Source organism: Impatiens glandulifera, chromosome 6, assembly GCF_907164915.1.
Source record: "Impatiens glandulifera chromosome 6, dImpGla2.1, whole genome shotgun sequence".
NCBI lineage: Eukaryota > Viridiplantae > Streptophyta > Magnoliopsida > Ericales > Balsaminaceae > Impatiens > Impatiens glandulifera.
In genome coordinates, this window is record NC_061867.1 from 25,388,354 (window position 1) to 25,401,156 (window position 12,803).

General features: G+C 35.2%; 1 protein-coding gene across 1 annotated transcript; it reads left to right on the top strand.

The window, feature by feature from the left end:
- The first annotated feature begins 2,167 nt into the window (after positions 1 to 2,167).
- Positions 2,168 to 4,041, top strand: LOC124941988 (endochitinase EP3). Its single transcript, XM_047482390.1, has 2 exons — positions 2,168 to 2,602; positions 3,476 to 4,041. The coding sequence occupies exons 1-2, from the start codon at positions 2,206 to 2,208 to the stop codon at positions 3,886 to 3,888; spliced, it is 810 nt and encodes a 269-aa protein (XP_047338346.1). The 5' UTR covers positions 2,168 to 2,205; the 3' UTR covers positions 3,889 to 4,041.
- Positions 4,042 to 12,803: the final 8,762 nt, after the last annotated feature.

Consider the following 12,803-nt stretch of genomic DNA (forward strand, 5'->3'; position numbering starts at 1 on the left):
TAATTGTCATTGTAACCTTCATGATATTATTGCTATCAATTTATTAGCAAGAAAATCATGTAACGTGTATTTTCTATTGAAGAGAAAATACAAAGGGCAATGAAGAGGCAATCAAGGTCAGTCGTTGGATCAAAGATTAATGGTTGATTTTATTTTTATGAAAGTTTAACTTTTCAACAATATAAAATCCCTCATCTTTAATCTCAAATTTTACATTATCTTATATTTTTCTCACACCAGAATTCCAAAAGTCTTCTTCTTGTTTTGTGAGTGTTCTTTGAGTTATTTGTTCAATTTTTCCGTTGAAACCCGGTGATAGTTCAGGTACTTTATCAAGCTCGTTGTGTAGTGATTTCGGTGCTGAATCATTACTAAATTCGTTGTACCCTGGGAGACAGCCATCTGTGATAAGCTCTAGCACATGGGGAGACGGTGGAACTGTTTTAAGGGAAATGTGCTAAGCACATGCCTCGAATCAATAATTTATTCGGTGATATTGTTTTTCATATATTTTATTTATTTCATCTATTTGTAACATAATTTATATATATATTTCTGTTATTTTTCAAGACAAGATTTATAACAAAGGGATATGTGTTGTAAAATTTGACAAAGTAAATATGCAATACCCATAATTTTGTGAATGTGTTATGATAAACAAAATTCTAAACATTAACAAGTAACTTCAACATGGGAGACAACCCCTCGTGATCAAGGGGGGAGCTACATATAGGGTTAAGGTGGGATATAGCTTAGTGTAAATTTCTTGTTGAATGAGCTACATGTTTGAATTTATATCTTAAATTTATTTTCACATTTCATATGAGGATGCACAAAATTATGGGATTACAAACTTGCTTTGTCGAGTTTTGCAGCACAAATCATTTGACATTGTAAGTGTCATGGATCTAGTCTTGACTACAAAAACATTGTTTCTCAATTTAAGAAAAGAAATATTTCATTTGTATGCGTGTAACTAGTTCACATGACATTGATATTCGAGATATGAATGTTTCATCCAAAACTACAACATGATTATCATGCTAACAAAAAGATTTATTGACAATTTGTCAATACTATCAATTCAATATTTTTAATTTAGTGATTAATTTTTAACAAGAAGAGTTGAATTCCAAATTTAGTGATAGAAGAATATAACTCTTTATATTTATTTAACTTTCCTTATAAGGATAATTTTAAATCATTTAAAATTGAAGATATTTTCAAGTTGGCTTAAAAGTATTATTTAGTAATTTCAGTGAACAAAAAATGCATTATTTGAGATCTCAACTCTAACATTATAATGTTACTCATCATGAGATTTTTCAAATATGTCTTCCATCGATAAATTTTATCGCAAATTAGTTAAAACAAATTAGTCACAAAATTATAATTTAATTAATAGATTTATTCAACTTGTTTTTACTTTATCAATTTTTATCGCCACTATAAAAATGTCATTTTCAGCTTGAAAAATATCAAAACTATGTACTCTACCAAAAAAAAAAAAAAAAAAAAAAAAAAAAAGGAAAAAACAGTCTCTATGGAAAAAGATGAATAAAGAGTTTTTAATAGATTATGAACTAGAGTTTGTTAAATATACAAATTCTATAACAAATGGATTTTATTTTTATAAAAATAGAAGACTAAAACTTAAATAGTATGTGAAATTTGTCAAATTTTATTATAGTTATTTAATAAATATTTTTTTGTCTTGTTACACCACCTTACCAATAATACTAGGTACAATTTTTAAATATTGTAATTTTGGGTTATTTAAATCGTCGTAATTCATTCATTAATAAATCTCATATGTTAATTTTATTTGTAGTAACCTAGATAATAAAAAATAATTCATGTCTACTAAAAATTCGTTCCTAAACAACGTGAGAACGTGTCAGCTCTTTAATCCAACAAACCTAATCTTTCATTACAAAAATAAAGTAGTAATTTAACAATTTGTTCGTCATATAGTAATCCCATTAAGACTTTAGACCACCGCCAAATAAATAGTGACTAATTCCGCCCGCCAATAAGAAAAGTCAACTAAACTAATTTTCCCACTTTCTCTCCCCCTCTCTTCGAAAATGGTCACATATTTGACATTTCCGGCACATCATTATAAATATGATTATTTCTTGCCTTATTTTCATACAAACAAATATAAAAACCATTTACTCTGTTTCCCCCAAAAGAGTAACTATAATGATGCATAAATATCTTCTCTTAGTTGTAATCGCCGGAATTATCGCTCCGGCATTGATCCGGGCTCAGAACTGCGGTTGTTCAGCCGACTTGTGCTGCAGCCGCTGGGGATTTTGTGGAACCGGAGACGACTATTGCGGAACAGGGTGCCAAGAAGGTCCCTGTTTCGGGCCGCCACCAAGTAACAATGTTTCAGTTGCTGCTGTGGTGACGGATTCGTTCTTTAACGGGATTATAGGACAGGCCGACGCCAGTTGTGTCGGAAAAAACTTCTATTCGCGATCGGCGTTTCTTAATGCTATTGGGTCGTACACGCAGTTCGGAAACGTCGGTTCTGTTGACGATTCTTTACGTGAGATCGCAGCGTTCTTTGCTCATGTCACTCATGAAACAGGACGTAAGATTTAATTTTGCCTATTTTAGAAAATTTGTTAAAATTGTTTTATAGAGATTTGCTGATTTTCAATGACCAAATTTTGTTTGTCACATTAAAATTCAATTTATTATTATGATACAATTACATTTTTATACAAACAAAAAAATATATTTTGGATTTGTTTGATCTGGTTTTTCTAAAACAAAATTGAAATGAAAAAAAATGGTTTACTCAAGTCAGATAACCAAATTGTTTTTTTATTCTATAAAATGTCACTACATAGACAACTATATATTTTTGCATGTGTGTTAAATGATGATAGTACAAAAAATATTGTAAATAAAATAAAAATCATTGATCAATATTTAATATTTGGCATTTAGCATTTTAAAATATTATTATAAAAGAGAAGGGAGTTTGTTAATTATTTGTTTTAAAAGAATGTGGAATCTTGTGATCTCTCTCAATTTGTTTATATTAAGTCAACAATCTAAAGTTTTAAATTTAGTTCAAAATGAGGGTCATTGTTGATAATCTGTGAAATAAACTTTAATTTTAAATAATAATATAATAAATTATAAATTTTTGGTTGAGAGATTGATATAATAATAATTATTATTTTTAAGTTTGTTATATTGATGATGTGAAATGAGTTGAATTGATGAAAAAATACAGGTTAGGAAAAAAACCTAAGAAAATCAATCTTCTTCAAGTTCACATTTTAATATTAATCACCCAAATTGATTTTATTTTTGACAAACTAATGCCATCCGAATTCAATATTGTATGATTGTTTCTAATTTAATAATACTATCAAATAACGATTCTCTAAATGTCATTTTTTATATGATGAATTCTGAAAGAAAATGCTTATACTCATTTATAAAATGACAGATTTTTGCTACACCGAAGAAATAGATGGCCCTTCAAAGGACTATTGTGACGAGAACAACACTCAATATCCATGTGCAACCGGAAAGGGCTACTACGGAAGAGGCCCGATTCAACTATCTTGGAATTTCAACTACGGTCCAGCTGGTAACAGTATCGGCTTTGATGGTCTTGGAAATCCCGATATAGTTGCCTCTGATGTGGTTATCTCCTTCAAAACTGCCCTTTGGTATTGGATGAATAATGTTCACTCACTCATCATCTCTGGCCAAGGTTTCGGTTCGACAATTAGAGCTATCAATGGGGCTCTCGAGTGTGATGGAGGGAATAGTGCTACGGTTAATGCTCGTATTGGGTATTATCTTGACTATTGTAACAAACTTAATGTTCAGCCCGGCGATAACCTTTCTTGCTAGATAAGGAAGCTACGTTTAAATTGTAATATGGTAAATTTTACAGATATATTCATTATTTTACAATAACTAACCCATATATATTTTGGGTTAATGAGAATTCATATATAGGTTTACATGAGTTCAATATATAAGTCTATCTCTTTCTCAATCTCATTTTAATATATTATACTACTACATGTTTAAATTTTAATGCTATTGAGAATAGTCTATATAAGCAACAATGTTAAGTTGTCATAACAAGTCCTATGTTATATAACTAATTAGATATGGATACATAAATAAAATGGTTATAAATGATAAAAAAAAATACAATGAGTTGACCAACCTTGTCAAAAGAGCCCGTTCATAAAATCAAAATAAAGAAGAAACTGATGAAATAATTATCCAAATAACTTCTCGGTATGACTTTTAGAATATACTAAAATTAATTATTAAATTTAAATAATTTGTTATACTAAAAAATAATATAATAATTTGTTACATAGGGAGTTCCGGAGGCTGAGGTTGGGTGAGTTAGAAAGCTACCATCCGAGGTTTTTTTTCCATGTTATTCACGCCAATTGGTGTACCCTAGCCTTAGTTCTTCACGGTTAAAAATCTATAATGTTTGTCGCGTCAATTGTCTTGCGGGATGTCTACCAGTCGATAACCGGTGAATGACGGGCGAGCTCACCCCATATGGTGCATCTTAACTCCAACCGGTTAGAATTTAAATGGACATTTATATATTTAAATGGATATATATATATATATATATGATCATTGATTATAATAAGTCAATTTTATGTGATCTAAGGATGTTTGGGATTTGACTTAAAGACGTTATTGTTATGAATGTTAAATTGTGGATACCTTGCGGTATTTCTAATTTGATGAGGGACCAAATTAGAAATTAGCGTAATGAGGCAGTTATGAAGGTTATGGTCCACAAAGGTAGAAGAAATTATAAAAGGGAGGATGGTTGATAAAAAATAAGAAGGAACTTATTTTTATCACACGCTCTCTCTCTATGAATCCCCATCATCGGAGCAATAAGGCTAAAGGATTTCTGCCCTTTTGAAAGACCATCTCATCTAATCATGTCTAAGGATCCAGATATATATATTCCGCTTTTGTCTTTCATATCTCAGGAACAAGAATGAAGATCTAGGGTATTATAGTTTATGATTTAAGTTTACTATGGAATTATTTTAATTAATTCCAACACATCAATCACTAGTTGAAGATTCAATGCTCTAAACCTGACATAACTGAGTTGCAGGCTTTCAATTGGTCGAGGCATTATGCATGTCAAGTTGGATCTGTTTGTGCATGTAGGAGACTCTCGTACCTTTAATTAGGTAGGTCATGGGTGCTATATGGAGCATTGTCGTTGGACTTCCCTTTAGTTGAACACATGCTAAACAACAAAATTTATCATTGGTATCAACAATATAAATTAATCACAAGAGTTAATTTTATCTCAAACAAAGCATAACCTGCAGTTACTTTACTTGGGTATATATGAAAGGTCACATTGATTGATTAATGTAATGTATATTTATTAATCATGTATGTAACTTCAAGTACTCATCAAGGAAAACAACCAAAAGTTATTTACGGCTAAAACATATATTCTATCTATCTTTTATTTCTTTCTTGGTATCAAAGCATCTCTTGGATTACTCCATTTTTTCGATCATATGGCTGATTCAAACAAAAATCAGTTGTTTCCTAACTTTCTTCAATCGATCTCTGTTAAGCTTAATCAAAACAACTTTGTAATTTGGAAAAGTCAAGTTATACCGGTTCTTAAAGGCAACCGTCTTTTCCGATTTGTTACTGAATCCCACCCAGCCCCTGTGCAACGATTACTTCTATACAGGATGATGAAGCTGTTGTTGACGATGACGAAGAAAAACTCACCGTCGTCGTAAATTCTAAGTTTGATGCATGGGAGGAGAAAGATCAGTGAATCATAAGTTGTCTCCTCTCTACCTTATCAGATTCCATTCTTGCTCAAGTTGTTCGCGACGCATGTGAGACCTCTTCGTGTCTTTGGGATACACTTAAAAGAATGTTTGCAACACAATCTAGAGCTCGTTTGGTTCAGTTGCGACTACAACTCTAGACTCAAAAGAAAGGTAATAAATTAATGAATGAATATCTTCAATCTATAAAATATATAGCATATTCGCTTGCAGTAATTGGTGAGAGAGTTCCTGAACTCGATTTGTTCACTCATACCTTGAGTGGCCTTGAACCAGAATATGAAGCCTTAGTGGTTTCTATAACCACCCGTTTCGAACCGGTGAGTGTCAAGGAACTCATTGGACTTCTGCTCAACCATGAACAACGGCTAGAACTAGAACATTCTGTTGCCAACAGTGTCTCAACCAATCTTGCTTTCGGACGATATAGAGGAGGTGGAAGAAACTCTCTCAGGAATCCATCGCCGGGAGGAAGGGGATCAAATTCAAGACCCTCTGAATATTATATGGCTTAAAATTCTTATTCCAATGGACCTGAGTCCGAGTCTGGTGGATGCTGGATCGGGACACCTTTATTTAGGTCTAACAATAACATAAATAATAATTCGAGTCGAGCTGGATCGAATTATTGGACCAATAATTTTCAATTTGGAAACAATTTATTTTCTCGTGACGGGAACCGCCATAAAAATAATAATGGTGGCAATCAATGTTCAAAATGTACCAATTGTGATCGAATTGGACATACATCGGATAATTGTCACTCTCACCAACAATGTCAACTTTGTAATGGTATTGGACATCTTGTCAATACTTGTCGGCGTAAGTTTAATAATAACTTTCAACCTTCGGCTCCACTTGCATCTATGATGGCCAGCCCATCAGTGATCTCAAATCCTTCTTAGTATTTAGACTCGGGTGCTACTGATCATATTACGGCTAACTTAGAGAAATATCAATGGTGGCAATCAATGTTCAAAATGTAATGGTGGCAATCAATGTTCAAAATGTAATGGTGGCAATCAATGTTCAAAAATAATAATGGTGGCAATCAATGTTCAAAATGTACCAATTGTGATCGAATTGGACATACATCGGATGATTGTCACTCTCACCAACAATGTCAACTTTGTAATGGTATTGGACATCTTGTCAATACTTGTCGGCGTAGGTTTAATCATAACTTTCAACCTTCGGCTCCACTTGCAGCTATGATGGCCAGCCCATCAGTGATCTCAGATCCTTCTTAGTATCTAGACTCGGGTGCTACTGATCATATTACGGCTAACTTAGAGAAATATCCACACTCACTCGGCATATCAAGGTACTGAACGAATTTCATCTAGTAACGGTAGCCCTCTATCCATATCTCACATTGGCAATTCTATTATTAATATTGGAAATCAAACTCTACATTTATGAAATATTTTGCATGTTCCACAAATTGTCAAGAATTTGATGAGTGTTGCTCGATTTACCGCTTATAATAATGTATTCTTTTAATTTCATCCTTCCTACTATTTGGTAAAGGATCTCTCTACGAAGATGGAAGTTCTTTGAGACAGACTTAAAGATGGGTTATACTATATTTCTCCATCAACAATCCTAAACATGCTCTTACCGCCTCTCAAGCTTCAGCATCTACATGGCATCATCATTTTGGACACCCTTGTGCTGCCACCACATCTAATGTTATTTCTCATTTTCATTTACCTATGTTAGAAAATAAGAACTTTAATGTTTTTGAAGCACGCAAGATTGGAAAAGCTCACAAATTACCATTTCCAATTTCTGTATCAAAAAGTTTTGCTCCACTTGATTTAATTCATTCTGATGTTTGGGGACTGGCTCCCGTTTTCTCTACATATGGTTTTCGTTATATGGTCATTTTTGTTGATCATTATACTCGGTATACGTGGTTATACACACTTCAAAAGAAATCGGATGTGGTATCTACATTTGTGAAATTTAAGGCACTTGTTGAAAACCAATTAAACTAGAGTATAAAAATGCTCCAGACTGATTGGGGTGGAGAATATTGTAATCTTGGGTCATTGACAGAACTTCATGGTATACAATACCGACTTTCGTGTCCATATACGAGCGAACTAAATGGAGTTGCTGAAAGAAAATTACGGCATATCATTGAGATTAGTCTCACCTTAATGGCACATGCATCGGTACTTCCTCAATATTGGGATGATGCGTCTCTCACTGCAACATATGTTATCAATCGACAACCATCACCTTCTCTAGATCATCTCTCTCCATATGAAATATTATTTCGGTGTGTGCCTGACTATATTTCTTTAAAGACTTTTGGGTGTGCCTGTTACCCTCTCATAAGACCCTGTAACCAACATAAGATGGATTTTCGGTCCATCCGATGTACTTTTCTTGGGTATAACTCGGTTCACAAAGGTTATAAATGTGTTGGATGAAATTATTTTTACTAACAGTATTTTGATGATGAACTTGTGTAAAACTTAAATAAGAATAAAACTAAGTCATCAAACTATTTTTGTGTAGGAGCATCAAAATATACTAAGCTAGACTTAGCTTGAAATAGGCTTATTAGACGTGTTGGCTGTTAGACGCGCTACTAGTTAGACGTGCAGTCTAACAGATACGTAGTTAGACGTGCAGTTTAACAGATACGTAGTTAGACGTGCAGTTTAACAGATACGTAGTTAGACGTATAGTCTAACAAATACGTAGTTAGACATGCAGTCTAACATATACGTAGTTAGACGAGCAGTCTAACAGATACGTAGTTAGACGTGCAGTCTAACAGATACGTAGTTAGACGTGTAGTCTAACAGATACATGCAGTCTAACAGATACGTAGTTAGACGTGTAGTCTAACAGATACGTAGTTAGACGTGCAATCTAACTGTTACGTAGTTAGACGTGCAGTCTAATAGATACATGTAGTCTAATAGATACGTAATTAGACGTGCAGTCTAACAGATACATAGTTAGACGTGTAGTCTAACAGATACGTAGTTAGACGTACAGTCTAAAAGATACGTAGTTAGACGTGCAGTCTACCAGATACGTAGTAGACATGTAGTCTAACAGATATATGAAGTCTAACAGATACGTAGTTAGACGTACAGTCTAACAGATACGTAGTTAGACGTGTAGTCTAATAGATACGTAGTTAGACGTGCAGTCTAATAGATACGTAGTTAGACGTGTAGTCTAATGGATATGTAGTTAGACGTGGAGTCTAACGGATACGTAGTTAGACGTGCAGTCTAACGGATACGTAGTTAGACGTGTAGTCTAATAGATACGTAGTTAGACGTGCAGATTAACGGATACGTAGTTAGACGTGTAGTCTAATTGATATGTAGTTAGACGTGCAGTCTAACGGATACGTAGTTAGACGTACAGTGTAACGGATACGTAGTTAGACGTGCAGTCTAATAGATACGTAGTTAGACGTGCAGTCTAACAGATATGTAGTTAGACGGGCAGACTAACAGATACGTAGTAAGACGTGCAGTCTAACAGATACATAGTTAGATGCATAGTCTAACGGATACGTAGTTAGACGTGCAGTCTAACAGATACGTAGTTATACGTGCAGTCTAACGGATACGTAGTTAGACGTGCAGTCTAACGGATACGTAGTTAGACGTGCATTCTAACGGATACGTAGTTAGACGTGCAGTCTAACAAATACGTAGTTAGACGTGTAGTCTAATAGATACGTAGTTAGACGTGCAGTCTAATAGATACATAGTTAGACGTGCAGTCTAATAGATACATGCAGTTTAACAGATACGTAATTAGACGTGCAGTCTAACAGATACATAGTTAGACGTGTAGTCTAACAGATACGTAGTTAGACGTACAGTCTAAAAGATACGTAGTTAGACGTGCAATCTAACAGATACGTAGTAGACATGTAGTCTAACAGATACGTAGTTAGACGTGCAGTCTCACAGATACATAGTTAGACGTGCAGTCTAACAGATACGTAGTTAGACGTGCAGTCTAACTGATACGTAGTTAGACGTGTAGTCTAACGGATACGTAGTTAGACGTGCAGTCTAACGGATACGTAGTTAGACGTGCAGTCTAATAGATACGTAGTTAGACGTGCAGTCTAACAGATACGTAGTTAGACGGACAGACTAACGGATGCGTAGTTAGACGTGTAGTCTAACAGATACATACTTAGACGCATAGTCTAACGGATACGTAGTTAGACGTGCAGTCTAACGGATACGTAGTTAGACATGCAGTCTAACGGATACGTAGTTAGACGTGCAGTCTAACAGATACGTAGTTAGACATGCAGTCTAACAAATACGTAGTTAGACATGTAGTCTAATAGATACGTAGTTAGACGTGCAGTCTAACAGATACGTAGTTAGACGTGGAGTCTAACAGACACGTAGTTAGACGTGGAGTCTAACAGACACATAGTTAGACGTGTAGTCTAACAGATACGTAGTTAGACGTGTAGTCTAACAGGTACGTAGTTAGACGTGCTATCTAATTGATAATGCAATATAATGGATACGTAGTTAGACGTGTAGTCTAACATATACGTAGTTAGACGTGCAGTCTAACGGATACATAGTTAGAGGTGCAGTCTAACGGATACGTAGTTAGACGTGCAGTTTAACGGATACGTAGTTAGACGTGCAGTCTAACAGATACGTAGTTAGACGTGCAGTCTAACGGATACGTAGTTAGACGTGCAGTCTAATAGATACGTAGTTAGACGTGCAGTCTAACAGATACGTAGTTAGACGGGCAGACTAACGGATACGTAGTTAGACGTGCAGTCTAACAGATACATAGTTAGACGCATAGTCTAACGGATACGTAGCTAGACGTGCAGTCTAACGGATACGTAGTTAGACGTGCAGTCGAACGGATACGTAGTTAGACGTGCAGTCTAACGGATACGTAGTTAGACGTGCAGTCTAACAGATACGTAGTTAGACATACAATCTAACAAATACGTAGTTAGACATGTAGTCTAATAGATACGTAGTTAGACGTGCAGTCTAACAGATACGTAGTTAGACGTGGAGTCTAACAGATACGTAGTTAGACGTGGAGTCTAACAGACACGTAGTTAGACGTGTAGTCTAACAGATACGTAGTTAGACGTGCAGTCTAACAGGTACGTAGTTAGACGTGCTATATAATTGATACATGCAATATAACGGATACGTAGTTAGACGTGCAGTCTAACAGATACGTAGTTAGACGTGCAGTCTAACGGATACGTAGTTAGACGTGCAGTCTAACGAATACGTAGTTAGTCGTGCAGTTTAACGGATACGTAGTTAGACGTGCAGTCTAACGGATACGTAGTTAGACGTGCAATCTAACTGATACGTAGTTAGACGTGTAGTCTAACAGTTGAAAATTAGATGTAGGGCGTCCAACTCCTTCAGACTAGTCTGAAGTGACCCGTAGTTAGACTTGCCGTCTAACTCTATTAGACTTGGTGGTCTAATAGATCTCGCTATTAGACGTGGGCGTCTAACTTCCTTAGACTTGGCAGTCTATTGAAGCATGTCTAATGCCTCACTTCAGCAGTTTCTTGTAGTCAGCATTCGTCTACCCACGATCAACTAGTTTTACGCTACTCCTGCTCCACTAATCCGTGCAGAACAGTACCACAGTCAGTTGCATCCAATGAATGAATGCCACGTAAGTAAATATTCTTCCCACTACTTGTTCCTTGTAGGACAATCCTAAAAGAATAACCGTCGCACTACAAGATTGGTATGGCCACAATCTTTTTGCACAGAGTCTATTGTACTCGTTGACTATAAAGGCTTTCCAATGGGTGCTTCTCACGTTTCAATATAGAAGATTCGACCGTTGGTACACGTCTTCTATTTAAAGATTTTCAAGGACAACGGACGAGCTGCTGGACTTACACACTATCTTATGAATTGCTTATTTGCTTACTAATTTTGTACATCAAGAGAGAGATAGAATCAAAACATTGTCTAGCTAAGTGATATTCTTAAACATAATGTAAGTTGAACAGAGTCTATTTTGTTCAACAGTTAGCTAGAACTGAAATTGTATTTGATTCAAAGAATAGTATAGTGAATCCTTCTGGTGGTTGGAAGAAGGGGTGACCATAGGAGAGTTTTCTCCGAACATCCATAAACAATGTACTGTGTCTTTTACATTCTGTCCTCTTCTATTTCATTGGTTCTTAGCTTCAAACCTGAGCAAACGTTTCCGCACTGCAATCGCTTCAAGAGTTTGCAAGGGTTTGTGAAGAATAGAAAGTGATATAAATCCCTAATAGGATTTCTATCAAATTATTTTTGCAAGAAGCGGTCATCAATAGTTAGACCCCCATCTCTATTGGTGCTACCGATCCTATCAATTGGTATTAGAGCCCTGTTTTCTATTCTCAAGTATCAAAGAACCTGATTCATGTCTATCATCAATGAGATTCCTCTACTTTCAAAAGAAAACTACGACTATTGGATGATGAGAATGCAAACTCACTTGGCTGCTCTTGATTGCGATATGTGGAGCGTAATTATGAACGGTCCCATAAAGATTGCAAAGCCAAGATGTAAGTGGACAACGGAAGATAAGATGACAAACAACTTGGATAACATTGCCAAAGATATCCTATATCAATCAATCAACATGAATATATTCTGCGAGATCAAATCCTGCTCCTCTGCTAAAGATATTTGGGAGAAGTTGATTCAAATTTATGGCCGTAATGATCAAACTAAGAAGAACCAGAAAGATCATAAAGTTTTCATGTGTGCTGAAAATAAGTCCAAATGGGTCGATAGCGATTCAAAGGATTCACCTATTGAAAAGGATACAAAAGTCGTTACATGCTTGATGGCAGATGATCAATCCAAGGTAAATGATCTTTTCCCACAAGAATTTACCAACGAAGAGTTAACTACTGCACTCAATGACATG